At 44.4% G+C, this 26,039-nt stretch overlaps 1 protein-coding gene across 10 annotated transcripts in view; it reads left to right on the forward strand.

Annotated features, from left to right (window-relative positions):
- The window catches only part of TSPAN4 (tetraspanin 4), a 332,463-nt gene that overhangs the window by 297,207 nt on the left and 9,217 nt on the right, over positions 1–26,039 (forward strand). For all 10 annotated transcript variants that reach the window (XM_068684539.1, XM_068684540.1, XM_068684536.1 and 7 more), the window contains 3 exons: positions 14,114–14,215; positions 23,882–24,013; positions 25,577–25,660. In XM_068684539.1, the coding sequence (XP_068540640.1) occupies positions 14,114–14,215; positions 23,882–24,013; positions 25,577–25,660 (318 nt within the window). The remainder of the gene's footprint in view (positions 1–14,113; positions 14,216–23,881; positions 24,014–25,576; positions 25,661–26,039) is intronic.

A 26,039-nucleotide genomic window follows, 5' to 3' on the forward strand; every position in this document is an offset into this window, starting at 1 on the left:
GCTTTATGTCAAAGGAGGGAATAAAAGGCATTTCCCCATGCTCATTCAAGGCTCTTGGACTGTAATGGAGCATGATTTGTGCCCCCACAGAGCACGATTTGTGCCCCCCAAATCACCAGTGCCACTTTAAAAGAAGCAGTGCCTGACGCTCCAAGGTGGGATGTGCTAAATAGATTGACTTGTTTGCTATCAACTTTTCTTCCAGGACGGATCTGAAGTAAAGTTGAAGGAGCAGGGCATGGGTAACAATCTGGCATGAATAACAAAGTCCCTGTCCTTGGAAAACCATGTAACCTTCTGGAAAGGCTTAGAGGTTGTAAGACCAGATAAAACTGTTCAGGTCACCTGCGATCCATAGTATTGTCACCATCAAACTAATTGCATCTGAATTATAACTTTGCAAAACTCTTGAGCCTTGATTTAAAGACATCATTGACTGCACCTCATTTCTCAATAAATTGTTCCAAAGATTGTTTTTTCACAGTTAAAATTGTGCCTTGTTTCTGTCTTGCATTTGTCTAGCTTAAACTTCTAACCATTAACTCTCATTATGTCTTTTTCTGGTAGATTAAAGTGCTGTCTACTGTTGAGAATTGCTTCTCCATGTAGGTATGTGAAGGCTGCAATTAGGCTGCTTTTTAACCCTGCCACTCTGCATAGTTTATCCAAGAGCGTTAGCCGTGTGAAGCAAAGCGTGCTTCTCTGGCTTTTTCTTGTAGGTCTTCTCTGAAATCTTCCCAAATTTTCTGTTGATCTCCAAAAGCGTGGATGTCAGTCCTACAGCGTAGCAGTGCTGACACATCTCAGCCTTTATTGAGCTTATGCTAAGTATACCCATGATCGTTGCCCCTTCAAGTTGGAAGCGTTGCTTTCGGAGCGTGTTCGTTTCCTCAGTCCTTCTGCAGATTTTCTCCTTTCCAGAGTCTTACAGTCTCATAGTGTGACTGCTCTTTGTTCCTAAATGTCTGTTCTTGCATTTTGGCTGGATAAGCCAAAGACTCTGTAACCAGGCAGTCCAAGTGATCTCAGCAGATTATTTAATGCACAGCAAATTTGGTGTTATCTACAAAATCCTATTAGCAGTGATTTTTTTACTTCTTTCCCTAACAATGAGAAAGATATCAAATAACTTGGGGTCAAGAACCCGCTGAAATCCCCACTGGATGAATCCCTTGTTTTTATTACTGTTCTTTATCTGTAACTTTACTTTTTAAAATATGTTCAGTATAGCTGCACTGATTTTCTTTTCTCTTATGCCCCCATAAACCTTGAAGCTGTTAGTAAATGTCAGTGAAACTGGAGCTATTTAGGGGCACTGAAAGCAGTAAGTTAGATGGGTGGAGAGAGACCCCATGGAGAAAAAGGTCTCAGCGCTAGCTCAGCCAGTGTTCCTAGACACCATAGCGTGCAAGGGGGAAGAGAGAGAGAAGACAGTGTCCAGCTTTACAAAGAGACGGGATCAATGCTTCTCTTTTTCAAAAAATCAATCTCTTAATTAGGAAAGAGGGACTCGTTTTGATTTTTAAGATGAAAAGTTAGAAGCACAAGCAGTAAGTACAAAACAAGCCAGAGGCAGCTGAAGAGCATCCCCTGAAGGGTTCTTGAGACCATTGTCATATGTGGCAGATTTAACCTTTTTCTTCAGCATCCACTCGTCTGAGGGGCAGCTCACACTTCTGACAGGCTGTTGGTGAATAAACCAGATCCTAACTGACAGTAGCTCGGTCTGCCCGGATCACTTCCACAACCTTGGTGCCCTCTGTAGAAGCAGCACTTGCATACAGCAGAAATTTGGTTTGGGTCTTCAGCTCGACTCTTTCAGAAACAGATCCTCTTCTGGTAGATGTGTATGAATGTGCAGGTGGTGTATGATACAACCAAAATAAACAGGAAAAACAAACAAAACAAAACCAATGTTCTGTTCCTACTTGCCAGAAAGCTTGTAGGACTGGAGGGATTTTTGGAAGAAAAAGAAAGGAGATGAGTTAGCATAGCTGGTTGGTGACAGGGTAAAGCCCATGCCATAGGCTTGCACTCACCAAACAACTGTCTGGAGATAGAGTGGCATTCGCCTCAGACAATTTGTGTGGCTTTATAGGTGATATTGGACACTACGTACGTGTTTATACCCAGCTAATATTACTGTAGCCTGATCTCAGAAGCAAATCCGAGGTGTCTGGAGATTGTCCAAACTAACCTTTACAAATGTGTCAGTGACCTCGAGGTGACTGGCAGTCAATTAATTCAAGGTGAAATTATCCAGTGGAGATATGCCCTTTAAGGATCCTGATTAAGATGCAGCTTGTGCTTGGAACTGATTAAAAGTGATTGCCATCTGAAGGAGATGGTGTTGTGGCCGGCAGTGATTTGATTGAGTCTGGATTATTGTAGACAGTTCTCTATATGCTTTTAGATGTGACCTTGTTCTGTTGTTGAGAGGCAGCCAGGCCGAGAGGGACCAACTCTGCAAATTTTCTTCCTTTTTCCTAAACAGTGACTCCTTTGGATTTGGAATGGGACAGTTTAATAGGCCAGGCATCACTGTTGATGCAGTATGTTTTGTATGAAGGTATAAGATTTCAGGCTATGAAGTCAGCAAAATGAATCATTTTATGTTATCTCATGGTGATAGCAAGTCACTCACCGGTCTCTTGAGTATTTTCTGTCACAACACGGGCATCCCCTTTCACTGGGGAAGTCTGCTTACCCATAGTTCAGCTGTATCTGGTATGTGATCTCCAAATGCTTACTAGTATGTCTGGGTTTTATTGGGTTAGGTGAGGGTGGCTCAGATCACAATCTCGCTCGGGTCCTTTGAATGGATCACATTCTGGGATATAGGAGGCTCCCCAGGCAGTAGCAGTTTGGGGTGAACCTTTCTCCAAGATTTCCAGTTTCTCCTTTTATCCAGCTTTTTTGCATTTAGCAGGGTTTCTGCTGTTCGTTTACTAAATGCCAATTTTATGTCAATATTTTTTTTGTTCTTATGGAAACATTGCAGGCCCCAGTACCCTGTCTGTATGAAGACACTGCCATTCACCTCTGTATGGTGAAACAACTGCCTTCCTTTCTCCATTCAACCTGCCTGACTTCACGGGAGAAATGCAGCTCTTTGTGACATGATTAGAAGTAGAGAGGATGTTGGAAACGTGCATTTTGTGTTACGGAAGTGTGACTGGCAGGTTGTTTATGTGCTTGTTTTCTGTTATTATGGAAAGCAATCTCCATGTAGTTTTCATTTCAGTCACTGAGTCCCAAATCATTCCCTTCACGCTAAAATCTGTTTTCTGTGAAGTATACGGTGAAGAGCTGCAATTGTTTCTTTCATTAAAACGAAAGAGGCATTTAATAGCAGTTACTCACTTCCGTCGCTTTTGTCATCTACTAGCTTTCCAAGACATTTTATTTACCAGTTCACGACATCTCCACTTAAAAGCTACCTGATGATTAAAAGTAATAATTCCAGTTGCTCATGAAGGTCAGAACTCCCACGATGTCAGAAATGCTGTTTTGAAGAGGGAATGGTTTACAAACTTGCATGTACCCCAACAGAAACATGTTTCTGAGCCACTGGAGAGCCTATGTGACTGATGCCAAGTAAGTAGAAATGTGAGCAACTCCATTGATTTCCGTGGAGCCAGGCAGATTTCTACTAGCTGAGGAGCTGGTATTTCACGTAACCTTTGATTCTTGTAAGTGCATGTCTGTGTGATTAGAAGAAAAGAACATATTTTCAAGGAAGAAAATGTAGGTATGGAGATAATTACCTTCTCTGGTGGTTCGCCAGGAGGATATAGAGATCTTTCTCCATTTTCTTCAGAATAAAGCCTGGCAGCTCTTCAAATGGTCTTGCTGAGTTTCTGCAAAGTAGCCAAGTGTTCCTGCAGAGCCCTCTGTCTCTCCAAGCATGCCTTTCCCCAGAGCCAGGACTTCTGCTACCCTCTCGCTCTGGGACTGCCATGTGCAGTCCTCCCACCTGGAGGCTGAGCAGAGATCCTCCCGTGGTAGGCATAAAGCTTGCTGTCACGAGCACGACTTCGCCTGCCGTTTCGTTCCCTCCGAGGACAGTGGTAATTCTCCTCGCAGCATTATTTATTTAAAATGAGTTCATTTCAGAGAAAGCATATCTTAAGAATAATAAAGCAGGCTGTGTGCATAGCTCACTTCCCCTAAGGACTAACGGTCCCGGGATTTAGGAAGACACAGTTGGTGCAATCCACAGCATCTCTCTGCCAGCCTGCCTTTCCAGACAAGTTTCTCCAGGCAGAGTAACAGATATTAACCCTACAGTGGGCTTTAATCTGTTTTGGTTTTCTTTCTTTCTTTCTTTTTTTTCAATGTGTATTGTAGCTCCAGCAAGAGAAAGGTGGTTTATCACCAGACTCTGTTCTAAGGAACCAGGAACACTTCCTCCCCTGAAGACATGATTTAACCAGCCCTCTCCCCCTCTTGCCTTACAGCTTCCCCTGGTGGCTAGTAGTTGCTGGTGGAGCTGACAATGCTAGGCCTGGCAGATCAGGTCTGCACCCTGCAGTGCCAGTGATAAACCCCGGGGAGCTTACATGCCTTTCCCATCACCTCCAGCAAGGTTCAGGTGCCACCATTCAGATCTAGGTAGGGTGTAATTGTGACTTGCTCAGAGATGTATTTACCTCACAGCACTGGACAAATTCTCTGTTTTGGCTTATATTTTCCTATCACAGTTGTTAATTTAAGAAGAAATGAGGTTCTTTGGATAAATGAATTTGACAGAGAGCCCCCACTTAGATGGTTTGTGGGACTGGCCCATCCTCTCTTGCCACAGGGAGAGTGTAGGGTATGCTTTGCCTTTGCTATCATTCCTCCCCTGATATTTTAGTAGGTTTGCTTTGAAAGCCCTCTCATTCACCTTTAAACTAAGTAAATGAGTATCGTAAATAATTGAAACTACAGTTGATCCCATGGGAAGGCTGCAACAAATGGCTTATTGGGCAAGTGGCCAAGTCCTTCATCTCTGTGAGTATCCTACTGGCTTTCCCCTTCCCAGCACACAGCATCTGCGAAGGAGTCTGTGCCCAATGTCACGGTTCCGCCTAATATATCATCGCACAATGGCCATCAGTTCCTACAAGGAAGGAGGCTTGTCTCCTTGCTTCAGTTTGCCTCTGCACGCTCTGAAGCCTTTGTGGCAGCTAATTGGATCTCAAGCTCTATTGACATGTGCATCCCTAGGTATTTGGGTTTTTTAGGGTGTTTTTTTTTGGGCTGCAGAGATGGAGATAACAGGTTGTTAGCACTTGAAACACAAATCCAACCCACCTTTCATGTCTCTTGGCAAACAAAGGCTAAACAGCATGTATCACATTAATTAGTATCCTTCCCAATTTGCTTATCTGAGGATATACTGATGGCTGTTGAGGACAAATGAAAGTGAGTATCTTAGAAAAAGGCAAAGAGGCTGAATACAGATATCCAGGAATTATTCTCAAGACAAGCACAGGTTTTGAAGGAACGGGCATTTCCCTTTTCTGCTGTTGTAGATTCCGTGTACATGGGATTTCAATACATGAACATGGCTCAGAGGAGTCTTTACACCCTGGCATAAAAATGGTCCTATAGCCACTGAAGATCAAGGCAAAATTGCCATCTACTGGGACATGCAGGGAAGGAATTATTCTTACTGTGGGGAAATGAGTGAGTAGGAGGGTTGGCACCCAAAGGAGACAAAGGCTTTGAGGATCATTTGGAAGATCTGTGGGATACGAGGCTGATACTCCTCATGATGTGCATTGCTGAGAACAGCAGCTGGTGGGACGCATAGCTGGAAAAACGGGTCAGATTTCTTCTGAGTCTTCGGAGTCAGATCTTTTCTGAGTCATCTTCGGAGCAAGTACACGGAGAAAACCTAATGAGCAAGAAAAAATTTCCCTTCCTAAAGGGAAATTACATTCTGGAAGAGAAATGGCAATGCTGGGTAACGACAGCACCTGACTTTGCTGGTGTCACAGCTATTGAGGATGTTAGTATCATTTTCCCCAACCAGCTTAATAACCTGAAGAAGAGTTTATTTACATGTGAACAAAAGGTTTCTTATAAAGAATCGTCGTAAAAAGCATCCATAGTGCTGTATTAATAATTCTGTATTTCACAAAAAACATGCACCTTTATGTTCTCTCATTGAAATTCCTCCAATATGCTGGTGAGACTTTTGTCACTCAAAATGCATAATGCTCTAGAAGAATTCGCTTAATGTCCTAGTAATTAATTAGTTGTGTTAGCCTTCTGTGTATGTAATTGATTTGATTTACCTGCATAGTTTTACCTAGCCCTTTCCCCATGCTCACTGCTCCGTGCAAACTGCCCTGAAACAAGAAGCAGCAAGCAAAGAATTCATGCTCAAGGCTTTTATTCCCAGGTTCACTAAAAATAAATGAGCTCAGTTTTTTTTTCAAGGACAGTTTCACTTGGGAGTGCCGATGCACAGGGTGCCACAGAGGATAGAGAGCTGCATGTACCCATCCTCTTAAATAAGTAGTCAGCTGTGCCATTGGATTAAGTCTGTATCAAGCTAAGAATGTGTATCTTAATATTTTGAGCCCTTCTCTCTGAGCTAGTTATGATGTACTTTATTTAAACAAGCTTGGGGACCTGATGCACAAGCTATTCAGCTGTTGCTGTGGAAGAGAACATATGAGATTGCAGTGACCTCCTTGGCTAAAGAAAAGCATACTTTCCACTTACACCAGCAATAATGGGGACCTAAACATCCACCCTATGAGAAAACAGCTCTCTCCCCTAGAACTTTAAAGGAATCATTTGAACAAAATGAGCTGTGGTTTGCTGTAAACACGTGAATTTGCTTTTGCATGAGAAGTTTGATTGGCAAAGCCTAGTGACTCGTCATACTTGTGATCTCTGTTTAAAACAAAGCAACAGTAAAGCTGCTGTTGGGATTTGTTGGTGTTTTAATGGTATGAACAGCACAGGGATGTTTCAGTGGCTGCCTCTCTTGCAGCCTCAGCTGTCTGCCACGTCAGGTGCCTTGACGCCTGCTTTTGAGCACAAGCAGGTGCTCACGGGCAGAAGACTGATGAAATTGCAGTTAATTGTATGCACAAACCCCGGACACCAGAAAAACAGATCTGAAAACCCAAGTTCTTTGGCTTCCTTTTATTTTTTTCTAATAAAAACTACTGCAGGTTCTTGGTTCTTGTGGTGGGAGACTCAAAGTTTCACCAGCTTCCTTCTCCAGGCTTCCTGCTCCCTTCTTTTGCTTTCTGCTGGACCTCAGTTTAACCCTCCCAGTGTCAGGAGGGTTACTGTCCCTCTCAGGTCAGTATCTCAGATTAGCTCAGATTCTGTACAGGGCTTCACATCCCAGGTAGTTTTTGGCATTAAATACTTGCTCCAAATTTTGTGGCACAAGTGCAGTGTGATATCTTCTGTTTTATCAATAAAGAACTGAAACACAAGACAAGCCATGACATTTCAAGAGCACATAGAAAGCCTGTTGCACAGCTTCTTCCCAATCCCAGGTCATTTCTTAGGACCTTCTGTTCCTCTGTTCTCCACTCACCCTCTGAAGTTACTCAGCCAGTGACGGTGTGTCTCCGCTGGTATCAAACATGGCTAGAGTCAATAAGCAGTTCAGCAACCTTGGAAGATTCTTAAATATTTTATTCCTGAGGTAGGCTTTTACAGTCAAATTAGGAAAAGAAAATTCAACAAGCAAGCAGCTTGGTGTTTTTAAGGAAGAAATTACAAGAAAATGTTAAGACCTGGAGCTGTTTCACGTCTGGAGAGAAAGCGAGGAAGAGGGAATCTCCCAGAGCTGACTAAAGCATCTTGGAGATGCCGTGTAACGCTGGTGGCACTGACAAGAAATTAGTCTGTTGTCCCTTGATTGCCAAACATCAGCAAAACTCATGCAATGCCTCTTACTTAGCTTAGTAGTCCTTATCCTAAAATCTTACAAGATTTCTATTGAGAGGCAGACAGTGCAAGGAGTTCAGTGCTGAAGAAAACACGTACTGCCCTGAGCTTCTTTCTCTTATAGACAGGCTGGGGACATCTCATTTAAAACAAGCCTTACCTGTTGGTACAATCAATCTCATCTCTTCTTAGCAGGCAAGAGGGCTCCCACAAATGACCTTATAGATTAGGTGCTTTCTGTTTTCATTCGATTTCCCACTCCCTGCTATTTGTAGAAAATGATCATCAAGGCATTACATTTAAAGTTTTGCCTGGTGGGAAACTATTGGATATTTTGTCATTTCCTTGCAGCTTCTCCTACCCGGGTGGAGAGGCAGAGAGGTAGGGGAAGCAATCACCACAAAGGTCAGGAATATTTACTTACCTATATTGAAGCGCTGCTGAGTGGCTTTGTCCAGTTTGGGAGCTGGCTGGGTGGAATTTTTTTTCATTCAGGATGTGGTAGGGAAGTACTGAGGCTTGAAATTAAAAGCCTCTATTTACCTGTGGGTTAGAAAGCTGGGGTTGCTGCTGGCATCCTCTGTCTGGACTTTGCCTAAAGGTGATGCCAGAATATAAGTGACATCTCACGCGGGCAGCGAATTGAAAAGGAGTTGATAAAGAAAGATCTCCCCAAGAGGCTGCCTTTGGCCCTTCCTCCAGAGAGGATTGCAGCAAAGCCTCGCAGTCTGCCATGACAGCAGGAAGGATTTGGCTCTTCAGTGTCACTGTGGCTTCAGCTTAATCAGAGAGTTGTATGGTACTGATTGTAAATACTGGCAAAACCTGGGCTCTGCACAGATACAACTTGTTGTTGCAGTTCCCTGGCTTTTACCAGGAAGGCAAGAAGGAGTCTGGCAGCTCCTGGTCCTCTTGAAGGGTGCTGGCCTTGCGCTGGGCTTGCCAACCAGCCACAGCTCCCCTGGTGGGCTCCACGTTTCCAAAGCAAAGAGGGGACACAACCGAGAGTAAAACAAGCCTTATGTGTGAATTGCTACGGCTTCAGTAGCTGTCCCAAGGAACTGCTTCTTAACTTGGCCTGAATTTATACACAGGTTTAAGTAAGGTGTGTGTAAGGGACGCCTGGCCACTGCTGTGCTGTAGATGAGGCTGAGACAGATCCCTGCCCCTTCTCCCTCGCTGCATCAGCTGCTTCCAGCCACTGACCTCGGCTGCAGTTACTCTCCAGTCCTACCACAGGTCCTGCAGCTCCCCTCTTGTTCAGATACTGTGGTACTTATGTGCCTGAAGCTCTCTGCACATGACCTGTGTACCATAGAGTGGTATCATTTGTTTTTTAGAAAGTTTTTTTTTTATAAGGCAATGAGATATTTAAATTAGGCTCTGATGGAAGACAGTGGGAAAATATTTGTGCTCATTTCAGTGGGAACAGGATCTGACATTAGGTAAAGTGCTAGCCATATATGCCCTGCTCTAAGAAGTGGTGATCTTCTAGTGGATTTCCACTCTGAGCAACAGGACGCATTGAACTGCTCTTAGCAGAAACACCACTGAAACCTGGTGATGTTAACAAACAGGAATAAACCTCCAATGTGAGCAAAGCCAGAAGGAATTTGCATGAAAGTGGTGCCATAGAAGCTCGCATAGAAGCATCTTTTGCCTGATGAATCCACTCCTCTCATCTTTTGCCTGATGAATCCTAAGGAGAAGAAGAATTTTTCTCTGCTTCACTTCCAGATTGATAAAAGGTTCTTACTGTCTAACCTTTCAGAAACCCTTTCTTCTAAGGAATTCCGCATGACTAAAAATAGGCATCTCATTTAGAATAATGGTTTGCCTGCTGAGTTTTTTATTATGCTTCGTTGTGCTCCTTCACAAGTATTATGCTTTGCCAAAGGCATGGCTCATGTATGGGAGAACACAGCAGATTCAGACTGCAGAATATTTAATACAGCTCGTACAGCCCCTGTTTTGTGATAGACGTTTTGCCCGGCTGAGGACTGGTAGCGCAGAGACAAACAAGAGAAGCTGACAGATTGGTGAATGCTGGGTGGGATCGCTTTTCAGCAGACTTGATGAATCACTCTGCTGCAGCATTTCATTTTCAGAAAGATCATTTGTGGAAAAAGTCAAATGGAAGGCAGAAAAAGAGGCAGCTGGGAGTGTTTTGTGAGTTTTCATTTAAATCAAATATACAATTAAATTAAAATAAAGATATATTTAAAAGTTCCTGCTATTCCAAACATATTTTGAGGAACAAACAAAATCCAGGCTAGCAGGAAACAGAATGACCTGGAGGAGGATTTGCCAGTCATGTTCCAAAAGTAGGTGTTCAGTTTTGCTTAACTCTGATTGAAACCAGTCAGAATCACGTGTCTAGAGCTTCAAACAGCACTTCAGTTAGGTAAGAAAAAATATCCATGTTAAAACCTCACAGACAGGTCATCCAAGCAGAGGTTAATGTGCTTTTAATAGGACTGCATGTGGACACTGAACTCCTCGTGGCCTGAATGAGGGAAGTGGTCTTGCTTAATGCCTTGTCTGGGCTCTTAGAAGTTCAAGGCTGCTTCTGTGTCAAGACCGACTAATGAATAGATGCACGTTAATAAAAAGGGCTCTCTCGGTTGTGCTGCACAAGGTTGCTTTGAGGGCTCTGTGCTCACGTGAGGGGTGACTCTCACATCCATTTTCTCACCGTACCAAATTTGTTGTTGTCTTCAAATCAGGCTTGGCAGTTTTTCTCCCTTCTCTCATGGGAGCATCAGCCCATCTGTAAGAGCTTTTCCAGGTCAAAACTTCCACCCTTGTTTCTGGATGCCCACCATACTCAGCGGGGTTGCAGGGAGGTGAAGGCAGGCAGAACCCATCCCTGCAGGCAGACCGTACGGAGGGGTGGGAGTTACAGCACAGCTGTATCAGCTTGGCAGGGTGAAAGGCTGTGGGGATGCCGAACACCTTTTTGACCCTAGCGTAAGCATACAGCATAGTGTGAATGGTTTGAGGAGTAGCTCTTTGAAAAAGGCATTTACAACACACCTGGTTAGAAGATCAGTTAGAAACTCATATAAAGGAGAACTCTGTAAAATGCGGCATTTACAGTCACTCACATAAATACAAAGCTGTATATGTTTATGCTTATATATACAACTATGAGACTTCTAGATAGCTTCCCATGTCAGTGGACAAGGAATAAAAAAGCAAAGAAATCTGGAGGTACTGTTCACAGCATCTGTATGCCTGTCTCTTGCAAAGAAGCAAGCTGTCGAGAGACTGCCTGGAGATGAGAGAAGGAAATGAGACACACATACAGCGTGGGGTTATAAAGCGCGTATGTCCCCTTCTAAGCAAGGTGTTCAAACAGACACTGTTTTTAAACCAACAAATAATAGTAACGGGTCATACAATGTGCATGAATTGATGTGAAGGGACTGGATTTCAAAGCACTGACGCTTTGAAATACTAGTGAAGTATGTGGTCACGTAATGCCTGTTTTCTTGAGTAATATTTTGCTGTTCACTCTGTTTCTGAAATGTGGAAGTCTGTTGCCAGTTGTGTTCACAACATAAAATTCTTACAGTATTTGTGCAGGGAAAAGTGGTTAGCTTTATGAGAAGGAGAGGGCTTGCTTTCATTTTGCCTCTGCAAGTTGCTCATTAGTGAATCTTCTGCAGGTAAAAAGGAAGAGCAGAACTCATGGAGAGGCAGTCTATTGAGACCGTGTTCAAGTACACACGAGCTAACAAAACATTACTCCTGATGTTGAAGTACTTTATAAATGTTGATTGTAAGTTATTAAACATCATTGATCTCAAGTAGGACATGGAGATTGCCTTGACAAGGGCAGCCTGTGAGCCTGCGTAAAATGGATTATCATGTTGAGCCACTGCAAAGGTTTGCAGATCAAAATCTGAGTGCGGAAATGCAAACTTCACATTTTGCATCTGGTAGGATGCCACGTGCCTTTCAGAGAAGTTTCACTGTTTCATATGACCTCATCCCCCTTCTTTCAGATTAGCAGTGATGGGAACTGTAGGGCTGATGCATCTCTCTCTCACTTTGCAGGGCAGATTTTCTTAAGTCTGATAAATTAATATTCCAAATAGACCTTCCTCGTTTGTCTTCAAGGCGATAAATCTTACAGCTAGATATCTGCGCTCAGCTAGGCTGTTCCTGTCCACCCGTCCCTTTCTGAATTAGTTTTTCAACAATCAAATTACCTCAGTACTTCTGTTAGACACTAGCTAAATTTCAGAGCCTTTCTCAAACTAACAGCACAACTGTGCCTATCCACCCTCACTGGTGGTTCTCCTTGAGACCACCGGAGGTCCAGACAAGGAACAGGATGTTGAGGGTAAGTGAAGAGCTGAAACCCAGCCCAGTCTAATTCCTAAAGGAAGGCTAGGAATCCCAAACATGTGTAACTTTATCATTTATTGCCAGTAATTTTCTCAGCTAACTTCAAGCTTAATAATAGCTTTCAGATTTGGTTTTCTGTTCTAATTAATGTTCCAGTGACTGTGTATTCTCTCTGCATAAAATCAAAAGCAGCTTCAATGATAATTGCAGTGGGAGCAGAACACCTCCTGTTCAAGATAGTCATCCACGAGAAAGTGCTTGTTTGACAGTCAAGGTGTTGAGAGTTAGCAGTAGCTTTTTCTGGTACTGCCCCAGCGCTGTATTCTGTCAGTGGCTCTGCTTGGTGGTAGTAAACTTCTAAGAAGGAAATGAGAGAAACGGAGAGACCAAGCACCACCTTTACACGTGCAGCAGAGATCTCCTCGTTGTGATGAACGTCTGAAGTCATAGTTTGTCATGGAGTCGTGTTGTTGAGTAACTTTACATTTACCCCGTAATAATTATGACTTAGTGGGGTTAGAATTCTTCTTTTACACTGAGGGAGATGCTTTGCATCCACTTTTTTTCCAGGAGCAAACAGAAACAATTCAGTGTGAAGGGCGCAGATGGAAAATCCTAGTGTATGGTAGAAGCACAATAGCTTTAACTCAAAGTTAGCATCGGTTGTTTCATTTCGGGTGCCCCTAGCTGGAATGACTGGTGTTAGAGACGCAATTACCAAGGAATATGTTTGGTCTGTCTGATGTCCGATGTCGAAGAGAGGCAGGCCTTACCTTAGACTGTCTCTGTGAAGCAAGCTGTGAATTTATTTTGGTTGTCATTTTGACTGCTGCAGCAAAAAGATCTGAGTAGCATTGTATTTTGCAGTCAGAGTTAGGGCAGATTAAGAGAGAAGAAGGAGGGACAGCTCTGCTCACCCTTCCTGCTGCACCTCGGCTGTCACTGAGGAGCACCCAGTGTGGGGATGGGTGGGCATATCTGAGCAGCTCCTCAGTGCTTTGCATTTACAGCAGAAAAATCAGGTTAAACTGTGACTATGCATAACAATAATATAGAAATGTTCCTTCCCTTTTTTGTTTGCTTGATTCTATACAAACCTGTACGTGTGGTTATCCTGGCAGAGAGCACTTGCAGTCGTTTTGGACGCTGTTTGTTGGTGACCAGTGGGCCCAACAGCAGCCTGCTGTAACCGAGAGAGAGACTCAACTCTCAAGCACTGCAAAGGCCTCTAAAGCAGAACTTTATTTAAGAGCAGCTCCATTTAGTAGCTAAATTCTTGAATTTATATCCTGAATTTTGGATAGCTCTTTCCCTGCCGCTTCAATATAACTACATCTGCCCAGGTGTAAGAAGTGGGGTGCCTTGGCCAAAATAATAAACACAGGTCAGAGCATCACTACAACGTTAGTGCGGCTGCTGATCTTTTAGGAAGCAAATGAAAGATGCTGCGGGAAACTTGTTCTTAACAGAAAGATATTAAGCTTAAAGGAAATGCTATGGGTAGATGAAAGTTTTCATTTATAGGTCTCATTTGCAAAAATGAGGATTAAACTGAATCCAGTCTCTCTATAGTACTTTGGTGGTTAAGGGAGAAGGGAAAAGACATTCTGAAGGTCTGCAATGGAAAACACGGCCATTAACTCAGAACTGGGGCTCCTAATGTTCTCTGCAGATACCTGTAATAGACACCAACTCTACGGGAGAATGGCTTTAGGAAATGTCAGTTAACTTCTTATTTATTTCAGTTTATGACTATTGTCTAACATCTCCGTGCCCCCCTGCACTTTGATTTGGAATGGTTGTACTCAGCAAAGTTTGAGTTTTGTGTCTTTTGTTGTTGTTTCAGATTGACAAGTATGCTCAGCGCGATCTGAAGAAGGGGCTTCATTTGTATGGGACAGATGGAAACATTGGCCTAACTAATGCATGGAGCATCATTCAAACAGATGTAAGTCTGAGCTTGTTGTTGTTTTTTTTTTCCCTTCCTCTCTACCCTCTGGGTTCTGGAACAGCATATTCTATGTGCAGACCTAATTAGACCCCCAGATCCCAAGCCAACCTCTTCCTCTCATCCAATCAGCACATTACCAACTAAACTGCTGTTTGTAACAAATGGTGATTTATGTTTATTTATTTTGGCCAGGCTAGCTAATTTCTGTTAAATATTTATATTTTGTTGACACCTACATATCACTTAGTTTGTCGTGCAGAGAATTGAGATGGTCAAACAGCAAGCAAGCGTCACCTTCTCTTTAAAGTCAAAGCAATAGCTTACATCGGAGCAAGCAGCAATAGTGTAATAACAAACACTTCAGACCTGTTTCATTTCTGCCTTGTCTCCTTTTGTTGCTATTGTTGGTTTCCTCTAGCACAAAATGGAAACTGGCCGTGGTGTTTGCAACCTCCTCCTGCAGTCAGCACATTTTTTCCCAGCAGAATTCAGTCATCCTCCATCACAGATGGGCTGGGAATGATTTTTGTTATGTTGCCACCGCTGTCGCATCATTCTGATGCTCTGACAACACTCTGCCAGTGTTTGTCTCATAAGGCTAAGCTGAACTCCATAGCTGGCTTTTTCCTTTTGTCCTTGTCTGGCTTGCTCAGGAAACGCCATCATTTACAGTCCAGGTTTATTAGCTCTGTCCATCTCTTCTCATATTCAGTGCAATTATTTCTCTTGGGTACTATCTTTCTGATCTAAGTACTCCTTCAGTGAGGAAAAGTGCTTCAATTTCTCTTCAGCTTTAGGAAGAAGCACTTCTGCCACCTTGGTTTTACCCAGAATATCTTCTGTAGCTTTCTCAGAATTCTCCTCCAGAGGCGCTAGCATGGTGCAGACACGGAGGGCTCTAGTCTTGCCTCTGATGCCTTAAATTGTCCAGAAACGATAACCTCTGCCAGCGCTTCCAAAGCTATATGAACTACTCAAGATGATGCATGGGCAACCTACCGCATTCTGGTACAATAAACCTGCTCATTTTCCCTTTTCTTCCTTTACTTTAGTAAAATCCTGAACTGTACATCTTCCAGTCTGATAGTGTTCAAGATTCACATATACTTTTCTATACAGTGTAAGTGTAGTGGGTTTACGTGGCAAGGCTTTGGTAGCAGGGGGCCATAGGGGTGGTTTCTGTGAGAAAGATCTAGAAGCTGCCCCATGTTTCAGAAGGGCCCCATTGTTTTCCAAATCTGAGCCAATAAGCGATGTTGTTTTGCGCCTCTGTGAGAGCATATTTAAGACAGGGAAAAAACGCTGCGCCACACAGCAGCCGGGAGAGTCAAGGGAGTGAGAAACAGCCTTGCAGGTGCCAAGGTCAGTGTAGAAGGAGGGGGAGAGGTGCTCCAGGCGCCGGAGCAGAAGTCCCCTGCGGCCTGTGGTGAGGACCATGGTGAAGCAGGCTGTGCCCCTGCAGCCCATGGAGTACCACGGTGGAGCAGGGTTCCACGCTGCAGCCCGTGGAGGAGACCACGGTGGAGCAGGTGGCCCTGCACCGACGGAGGCTGCCGCCTGTGGAAGACCCCTGCCGGAGCAGATTCCGGGCCGGACCTGTAGCCCGTGGAGAGGAGACCACGCAGGAGCAGGTGATCTGGCAGGAGCTGCTGCCCGTAGGGGAGCCAGGTTGGAGCAGTTTTCTCCTGAGGGATGGACCCCGTGGTACGGACCCATATCTGGAGCAGTTCTGGAAGAGCTGCTGCCTGTGGGAAGCCCACGCCGGATCAGTTCGTCAAGGACTGTATCCCGTGGGTGGGACCCCACAGCACAGGGGACGAGAGTGACTGAGAAGGAGCGGCAGAGAAGAAGTGCTGTAGACTGACCATAACCCCCATTCCCCCGTTCCCCTGAGCCGCTCGGGGGGAGGAGGTGGAAGAGGGTGGATGGGGGGGAAGGTGCTTTTGGTTTCTTTCCTTTGTTTCTCACTTCTCTAGCTTGTTAGTAATGAGCAATAAATCTTACTATCTGTCTTCTTATGCTGAGTCTGGTTTGCCCGTTACACTAATTATTGCGTGATTTTCTCGTCCTTATCTCAATCCTTGAGCCCCTTTCACATATTTTCTCCCCATTCCTCTTTGAGGAGGGGGAGTGAGAGAGCGGCTGTGGTGGAGCTCGGCTGCCCACTCGAGCGGAACCACGACAGTAAGATAACAGGAGCAGCGGGCTGCCGAGGAAGGTGGGGAGTTAAAAATTTCAGGGTTGCTAGCAGAGCCTGAATGGGTTTGCTAATCCATGCATATTTTGGGGCTGTAGGTCCTGTCCGTATAGAGAGCAGCAGGCTGGCGGTGACAGTACTGCATATGAAAGTGTTGAACAGCTCAGGTCCAGCAAACAAGCTTCCTAGTCTGCTATCCTAGCAACTGCATGGGGAAGGTTCCTTCTGTTACCTTTCAATGGACTCAGCACTTTGCATTAGTTCCTTATATTTTTCTCTTTCAACACTACACTATATGAAAAGGGGGAAATTACTGACAAGAGAAATGCATTTTGAGGTGCAGGCCCAACAGTAAGTCATATGAAATGTAGATAAAACGTTTAATATCATTGCTTATTTCAAACAGAAGATGGAAGTTTTGTTCCCTTTACTCCGGAGTTACTTTACTCCGGAACTTCATTCCGGAGTAAAATTTACTAATATTAAGGTGTTTGTGTTAAATATTAATCTGTTTTCAGTGACACCCCAAGAAGTGTTAGATATATATCTAAGGTGGAGGAAAAAACGTTATGTGGAGGATTTAAGGGACATACAGACTGTGCTTCTGCTTCCTTCCTGTAAAATTGGTGCAACAATATATTCTGGTATGTCCAATTCACCTATCCACCACATTTTTTTCAAGATGTTCACAAATTGGGCTGGCTTCAATAAAGATATGCCAGAATAATCAGAACTGTGGAAATCTACTTGATGGTGAGAAATTTACAAAGCTTCACTAACCAGGAAAAGATGAAGTAGTGCTTTGATTGCAGTCCTTAAAGCGAGCAGGAAGGGAAATGGTTTTTGAAAGTAGGGAGCGCTGCAATTGATCTGAGAGCTGAAAACACAAGCTACAGATATTTGATGGCAAGATGCCATTTGTGCAGCAGGATGCTGCATCCTCCCTCCCTGAAGTTGAGACAGTTTGTTGTGTTTTTTGTTGTGTTTTTTTTTTTTTTTTTTCTTTCTAAAATAAATGGTCTTATTCAGTGACAAGCTTGGGCTTGATAGTTTGTGGTCTTTGCAGTGCTACAGATGATGCTAGATGATATTAATGGTTCCTTTGGCCTTGAAACCTCTTACTGTTTACAGAGGGTCTTACAAGTTTCAGAGGTCAGCTAGTCCTAATGTCAGTGAGTTATTAAGCCCCAAAAGAGCCCAAAAGATAACAGGAAAGAAAGTGCCACCTTGCAAGCCACCTGCAGTTGTGTTAAGTCGCTCTCCTTTCTAGCAGGCCAGCCACAAGAGCACCTCGCAGCGTCCTGGCAGCACCGCCCTCGTACAGCCCGCGTGCTCCCAGCACTGGGTAGCGAGGAGAGGATCACGGCGCTCCCAGAGAGCCAGCCTTACTGCTCTGCATAATTGCTTTTCACATGTATCTTTCAAAACTATTTTGGAACAGACTATTGCAGTGGTGCAGTGGAGGCAATCCAGCATAGTTAATTATGTAAAGCACTTTGCAGTTGAATAGCACTATGTAAATGCCAAGTATTATTTTTTGTGTTCGGTAATAATCGTTACCCCTTACATCGCTAATCAGTAGAGTGTAATCGCTGATGAGAGGATTAGGAGCATGCAGGGGACTTGCAGAAGGGAAGGTCCCGGCCCAGACTTGCTGTTCTCATTCTGGCTGCTAAGGGACAGCTCCTCCCCCAACCCTGTTAGAGCTAATCACGTTGCCATACAGCAGAATGTCTCAGCACTCATTTTTTTAATGGAGCCAGTAGACACCAGTCATCAGTTGAGCTATGGGCCATGTCTGTATGTGGATGGAAAACAGCAGCCTCAGAAAAAGGCGAAATAAAACTTGACAGTAGCAGAAATGATGATGAGTCGTCCTCCCTTGTCCCCTCCGCATTCACCCTCCTTTCTTTGCACAAGCATTACTCAGAGCTAGAGCGGAAGGCTGGCACTGGGATTAAAGTACTAGGCCTAGACCCAGGGGACCGAGCTCTGGTGTAGCTCTGCAGTTGTCCTGCTGTTACCTACAGACCATCCCCAACCGGAGGTCACCAAGTGCCACCAAGTGTGGCAACTGCTGCTTAAAGAAGGGGAAGAAAAGAAACAGAAACAGAGCCCCGTGTAGCTGGTGTCAGTGGGTCTCCATGGGACTGGCTGGTCACGAGTTAGGGAGCCGTCTCCACTGGAGCATGGATGGCCAGCGCAAACACAGGCACCTGTGAACGGGGCTGTTGGGCTCCTTCGGGGTGACCCAGCGGATGGGCAGGCTTCCCTTCCTCTTTTGCAGAGTGGGGTGGGTGGGGGTGTCCCTGACCAGTGTGACAGAAGAGCTAAGCAGGGAGGGGAATGGGGGCTGTTTTTGGGTTGTTCCTCCTCTTTTGAGGGGCTTTCTTCATTGAAGCCTTTGTGCCTCAAGGAATTGTTTTCCCCTTGTTCCCAGAAGCATGCAGAGCACAGGTAACCAGGACAAGGACAAGGCAGGCTTGGGCAGGCCCCACTGCTGGGAGGAACATCTAGATGTGGTCTGTGGTCTGCTGGGATTACCAGCGAGGGAGTGGGGCTGAGCTGCATACATGCAATGCGTGGTAGAGGAAAGCACTAGGCTCATTCTGCAGAGGTGTTAAGCCTTTAGGTCAGGGAGCTGGTGCAAACTGGAACATTTTATTGATTTCTTTTTAATACCTTCAGCTTACCAAACTCACTGCTTTCTCAATGGAGTTTCAAGCCTTAAAAGAATCCAACGCACAAGCAGGTGGCTTAATGCGTGTCATAACTAAAGACCACAAAAGCATACATTTTTTTTTTTTTAAGTATGGCTGAAATTCCAATAGTTTAGGATGTCAGTTACACAGAACCATATCACACTCCTCACCAACTAGGACTGGTTAAAGTTACAGGTAGAAATCATTAGGAAATGAGAAATATGCATTAATTTTTAAAACGTTGCTTCATCCCCAGCACCTCTGTGATCAATTTTTGAACACTTCTCCTTTTAACTAACCAGGCAGTAATTTGAGAAGCAAGGAGAAAAAGCATTAGCTTCACTAAAGTGAGCAAATTCAGCTCACTTTTATTGCTGTGTAATCCCTTTCATGTCTATTTAGACCAATGTAACTGAGAACAAAATTTGACCCAATCTCCCTCCACCCTGTCATTGATTTGATGTTAGATCAAAACATACTTTGGGATTACTGCAGAACTAATCCCAGAAATCCATTAAACATTATATGATTTTAAATTATAACCATCTTACACACTACTTTTTACAGTGATGAAAGAAAAAATAAATAATATAAAAGTCATCCTACGCTGTCCCTAGTGTCCCTACTAAAACCTGACTGAGTCAGGGACTGGATGTCTGCATGTTCAATTCTTATCTTTTTATCTTTTTCTTTCTTTTTTTCTCCAAAGTCCCTGTCCCAACGTGGCTGATCTTGCAAGATTTTGGCAGTGAAAATAAGGCCTGTTCAGTCTTGAATACCAGCAAAATCCATGCAAGAATCTTTACATTTCCACTGCAGTAAGATGGAAATATCGTGTTTAACATAAATTACCAGCCATAGATATACCAAGCAGCTATTGCTTGTTAACACAAAAATAAAGCCATCTGCAAGCAGCTTCCATTCCAAAAATACACCACAGAGACCTCAGTGCCGCTGGTGCGTTTGGCTGGGAAAGCACCTTAGCAGCATCACCTTTTGACTGCACCTGGGCTTTTGGGAACCAGCACGCCCCTTCAGACCGCCCGGTAATCAATACTGGGGAGGGACAGACATCTGTAACCGAGGAGGACAAAATGTGGTTTGATACCTCAGGAGACGGAGCCTCCCATGTGAAGCAAACAGCATTGTTGTCTCAGTATTGCTGGGAACGTTCAGCAGCAGGAGGTCGGATGTGCAAGGGCAGTTGACGAGCTTTTTGCTTGTTTGAGCCACTGTGCCCCAACATTTGGAGGGTGTGAGCATAGAAGCAGTACCCAGCTGTCACCTTGTGCCAGAAGTACCCCATTTGTTCGTGTGGGCAGGCACAGTTGCCTCCAATTAGACAGGTTCTCTTACAGCTACAAGCCCCGGCCGGCATCGAGTGATCTGAGGTGTCCAAGTCAGGGCGCCTTAAAGTTCCTGCTAGTCAGGACAGTACCTGCCATTACTCCTTTTTAAAGTGTGTCAAGCAAGATGCCCCAAATGAGCACAAGTAGTTTGTTATTGTGTCTAAAAATGTGAGTGAATTGTTTCCTCTTGAAACTAGGGGCAAAATCCATCAATTAGGCAACCCTATCTAACTTTAACTAGTGAAAGGTGTAATATGGGACTGTAAACAATGTCCATAAAATGAAAGTGGTTGTAGCTTACCCTCCAGGAAACAGAGTCCTCAATTGCTTCATGACAATCAGGCAGTTTAACTTTCTAGCCATGGCAAAACATCAGCCTTGGTGAAGGAACATGAGCTCTGATCTGCCTGGCTGCAGCAAACTGCTGGTTGCAGAAAGTACCTTCCACATGCCCTGTGCTTTCTCTACCCTCCAAGCTATAGGTCTGTCTCCAACCATCTTTGCTTAGAAAACACATACCTTTTAACATTTAGCATAACATGGCCCACAAATCTCTAGAAAGTAATCTTAGTTTGCTCACTGTCCCCAGCATGTGCCTTTATTATGCTTACTCTGTTTGTTTAGCAGTCCCTCATCTCCCTTAATAATTTGGCTACTCCTTGTTGTTCACCTTGCTGCACACAGGATAGATCAGTTGCTTGTAACACGACCAAAATCACTCCCACACTCGCTCTTCTCTGCTTGGGCCCTCGCGTCGAAGTCTCCCAGGTTACTGAGCTCTCAGTTTATCCATCTCTCCGGATTCTAGCCGCCCCCCTGTGCTGAAGCTGTGCTGGTGATCCACTCAGACCCACGGCTGCTCGTTTCCTTGTTCTTGCCTCTTGCTTGGCCTGCTGCCCTCTCAGTGCCTCTGCTCCCTGCAGATGCTGTGTGCCTGACGTGGGTTTCACTGGCCGCCGCCTGCCCGCTGGTTCCCTGCGGTGCTTGCACGTCAGCGGTCAGCGCTCCCTCTCCTTTAGGACTGCATATCAGCCACTGATTAATTCCTTTGTGCAGCCTTTCTTTGTCTTCCGAAGACATGACATCTCTTTTGATGTGTTATCATTATTTCTTCCAGCACCAAGGTTATTGATCCTCATGCAATTTCATTCTCTTTCACCCTTGATCTTTTCTTAGCCCTTTCTCCCCTTGCTGGGACTGCCTTACCTGCCAGCAGTGGCAGGTAAGCATCAATATTTAGTCCTCTGCTTTTGTACAGTACACAGAGGATCTGCGTGGGCAGGGAATATGTGACCAAGACCAAGCCAAATTTGTCCCACTGTAGCTTGTCCATACCTGCATCCCCTCCTATCATTTCTACCTGTTGGCTTACTGGGAAGTTTTTCACTGTTTGGCATCCCAATCCTAGATCGTGGCCTAGCCCTGATCTGCTTCATGGGGCCCATAAAAGGGTTGGACTCAACATCTGTATTGGAGCTACAAAACCTGTATGTCATCCCCATAGTCTGTCGGACTTTGAGACCCTCAGCCTTACAAAATTATGGGGAGAAGGGGTTCAGTCCCAGTCTATGCAAACTTCTATCACTTGTGTTTGGCCAGAACAGCACGCAAACATCTCAGCCCTTTCTATTCTACTCTGTGTATCACAGATGAGCTGCATTTCCAAGGCTTGCTTGAAAGACAAGCTGTCTGTCACTTCCATCTATCAAAAGAGCTGACTGATAACTAATGATGATACCCTGCAAGACCTTCTCGTAAAATTTCCTGATAGACCCACACTCCTCAAATGCATGGCCTGTGCTCCATACTGCTCTGATCCATTTTTGGGACCGCCTCCTCATGGAACTCCTGTCTTGTGTGCAGCAACATAAAGGAACAAAATAAAGTCCCAAACTTTTTTTTCTCTTTGAAGGCATTTTATAGAAAATGCAGCCTGTAAACTCACAAATCAAACACTAGCAAGCTAAGGATTGATTTCTGCCACAGACCAAATCAGAATTCTGAGCAGAACCTTAAGGGGATAGATGCGAGTCCAGGAAGGATTTCTGAGTTTTGTTTGGCAGAAGAAAAACAGAGCTGTGAGCACTGAAACGTCTCTATTGCAGACTGCTTTCTGTGAGTGCTAAGTGAGGTAAGATGTGCAAGGCATCGTGTGACACCTCTGCCCTCTGTTGGTCTTGAATGGCAGATCTCTGGTGCGTGCAGAGAGCTGGCCACTCAGCCCTCCGTGCCCACAGACCCTACAGCTGTTAGAGGGAAAACACGCTCAGGCCCATGTAAGTATCAGTGTCCTAAATCCTAATAGGATCTAATGTGAGGTCCTAAGACTTGGTGATGGAGAACTTGGCATGATTATGAGCTATCAGAAACAAGAGGAATGAGCTGTGTATGGAAGTGAAAAATACTGCACAGGCTTATATAAAATCAGGCTTAAAAAATGAGACCTCAGCAAGGCATTTTGGGGCCAAGGAGGTAGCTGGCATAGCCTTGAGAAAGCGCAAAGTACAGCCTGTAGCTGGGAGCAGTGCTGTAGCCCCGTCAGTGAAGCCACGTCATTAGCACCAGAGTGCCTAAATACCTACAGGTTCTTACTGTGGAGCTAGCGCAGGAGTGGCAGATGGTGTATATATCTACATGCTAATCAGTCCTTGCGTGTTTTCTATACAGGCAGATACCAGATCCTGGAGGGGAAGATGGTCACAGAGCCATTCCCCGTACTGTTATGTACATCTCCTACATGTTGCATCCTGCTCCCAAAGTGGAACAAACCTTCCAGTTTAGCACTAATGCAGTTCCTGTACATTGCCTTAGTGTGTGAAGATACTTAAAGCACCCACCACTTAGCAGCATCAAATAATGACGTTACGGAACTGCACCAAAGAGAGGAGGAAATAAATCTTTTAGTGAGTCACAAAGACTTTCAGAGGTGATCAGTAATTAACAGCTTGGAGAGGAATTTGCCTCATTAACTTCAATCATGATTTCATAAGTAGCGTGCAGTAAAAATCCCAGTGTCTTTACCTCCTGGCTCCTATAACTGTAGCCTAAATTATTTTTTTTCCTGACAACAAGCTGCAAATAATTGGTGTAATCCTGCTCAGTCACACAAAACCTTGTTACTTGGCTTGCATTGTCCTATTTCAGCTCCTGCAGTGTCCTGGCATTGTAAATAGGTGCCTTTGCATCTTGTCTCAACATTAGCTACTTTAGCCTGTATGGGTAAAGCTAAGGAAATACTATTTTTTTAAAGTTTCAAGCTCCTGCTGGTGTATTCAAGTGTAACTCTGTGCACTGAATGAGGTGTCCAGTGTTTGCGTCCAATGGCAGGCATGGAAGCTTCTTCCATCACCTCAGAACAAGCAGACACCAGGAACAGATCGTCCTTACAGTATCATCTCGGTTCTTATTTTTCCAGTTCAGATGCTGTGGAGTCTCCAACTACACTGACTGGTTTGAAGTGTACAATACAACCCGGGTGCCAGACTCCTGCTGCCTGGAATTCAGCGAGAACTGTGGGCTCCATTCCCCAGGGACCTGGTGGAAAGCGGTGAGTCATTCCCCAGCTGCAGCTCAGCAGCCTCCTTCCAACCCAGGTGAAGGGCAGGAAGTAGTTAGCTGTGAGGTGATAAGGTGTGGTATAACTTCGGGCAGCTTTAGTTGGGTTTTAGAAGGCTTGTGTTGAGCTACAGCTTTTCACCTCTGATGATACTGCCAGTTTGAATACTTTTAGGAGCTGAAGGCCTTTCATGTGGCAGCCAAGTACCTTCACTGATCTGGAGCACAGTCCGCACAGATCAAACTAGGAAATGACAGGATTGCCTTTTTTAACGTCCACCTCCTGGATTAAGGTAAAGGCAAATGGCTTCCCACACATATGCCCTGGAGCACTGGCATAGCTGTAGCTTTGTGTGGCACAAGCAGACATGAGGCATAATTGTGAGCCGTGTGTGCTCTGCTCCTGCTAGGCACCCTAGTTCAGGGGCTTCTGCTGCTCACAGAGCCCAAATTTCTGTCTGTAATTAGCTCAGCAATTGTTTGTGCTAATTACAGGTAGTGTAAACACCCAGGAAGGGCATGGGGCAGGGCCAGCTGATGACATAGCATTGAAATGAAGTTTTGCTTGTTCTAATGATTTGTGAAGACAGAAACTGTGCAAGAGATCCCAGTTACCTTTCAGTGAGATTTCACACCCATGGATTGGCACTGGTAGAGGCTGAGTTGTAACCAAACACGGTTCCATCATAGCTCTCACGTAGCTCCAAGTCAAATTCCAAATTTAAGGACTTAAAAGTTCTTATTCTATTTTATTCAGGGTACCAAGATAATTGGTGCAGGTTAACCAGGCTAAAACCAGACTGTTTGGGTAGGCATTAATCCCATTTACATACTGTGGAAGCCACTAACTGAAGGCTGAACAACCTTGCCCATGTACATTTCCAGGACACAGGGCAGTGCTTGTGCAAGGTTGTCCCACAGAGTGTATTATTTAAAGAAAGGCTTCACCTCAGCCAATTCCAGTCCCTCCAAGGGAAGGGGGATTGCCATGTTCCAAGGGTACAGCTTGAGGTTAGAGCTAGTGTGGAATCTAAAGCAGGAAGAAAATAATGGAGGAGCACCCATACTGCAGTTTAAAATGATGGAAAATGCTAAAAGAAAGCAGTCCTTGTGCAGCAGGAGAGGCTGCTGAGCAGCTCTCACTGACACCCTTGTTTGTGTAACGTGTATATATTTGTGTGTGTGTGCGTGTGCCTATTTATTATATATGTTCTGTAATAAACCATTCCTGAGGCATGGAGAAAAATGGGAAGGATCATTCTGAAATTCTAACTGCTTCTAGTGGGATTTTAGAAGGCAAGGATGCCCCAAATCTAGTTCTTGGCTATATTTAATTACTGGCCCGCTTCACATGCACGTGTGCGGCATTTTGGAGGCAGTACTACAGCTAGTACTCCCTGTGCAGGCTCTGAGCCAGAAAGGCGCCGTATTTGCTCCAGTGGTGGCAGGACAAACCAGGGTACCCAGCAGCTTAGTGTTGTACTTTCTGTCGTTATGTTCCCAGGGGAATACCTCCATGTGTTTAGAGCTAATAAGTTTTGTGGTTTTTTTCCAGCCTTGCTACGAAACGGTGAAAATATGGCTCCAGGAAAACCTACTAGCAGTGGGAATCTTTGGATTGTGCACAGCTCTGGTGCAGGTAAACTTTAATACTTATTTTCAAATCCTAAGTAATCACAACTAAATGTTAATAAATAGATATATTCTGCCTAAGCCTAATTTAATAATTTCATATTTTGCATGATACTGGACTAAAATTCAGAGATTTAAGTGTCTCCCATGTTTTCATTCTGTTAAAATACTGTGTAGTGGGTAGAGAACTAGGAATACTGCACACATTTTCTGTGTCACGATGCACTGCAAAGAGCAGGCACCTTACCATGTGGTTTATCTATCACACTGAACGCAGTGATGAGGCAGAATCCTAGTCATTGTAGGGTGAATTGCCTTTTAGAGTACCTGTATTTGTTCAGTAATTTTCCAGAGAGGCCAATCAGATTAAGTTAAATATCTAATTT

The sequence above is a fragment of the Anas acuta genome, chromosome 5, assembly GCF_963932015.1.
Source record: "Anas acuta chromosome 5, bAnaAcu1.1, whole genome shotgun sequence".
Lineage (NCBI taxonomy): Eukaryota > Metazoa > Chordata > Aves > Anseriformes > Anatidae > Anas > Anas acuta.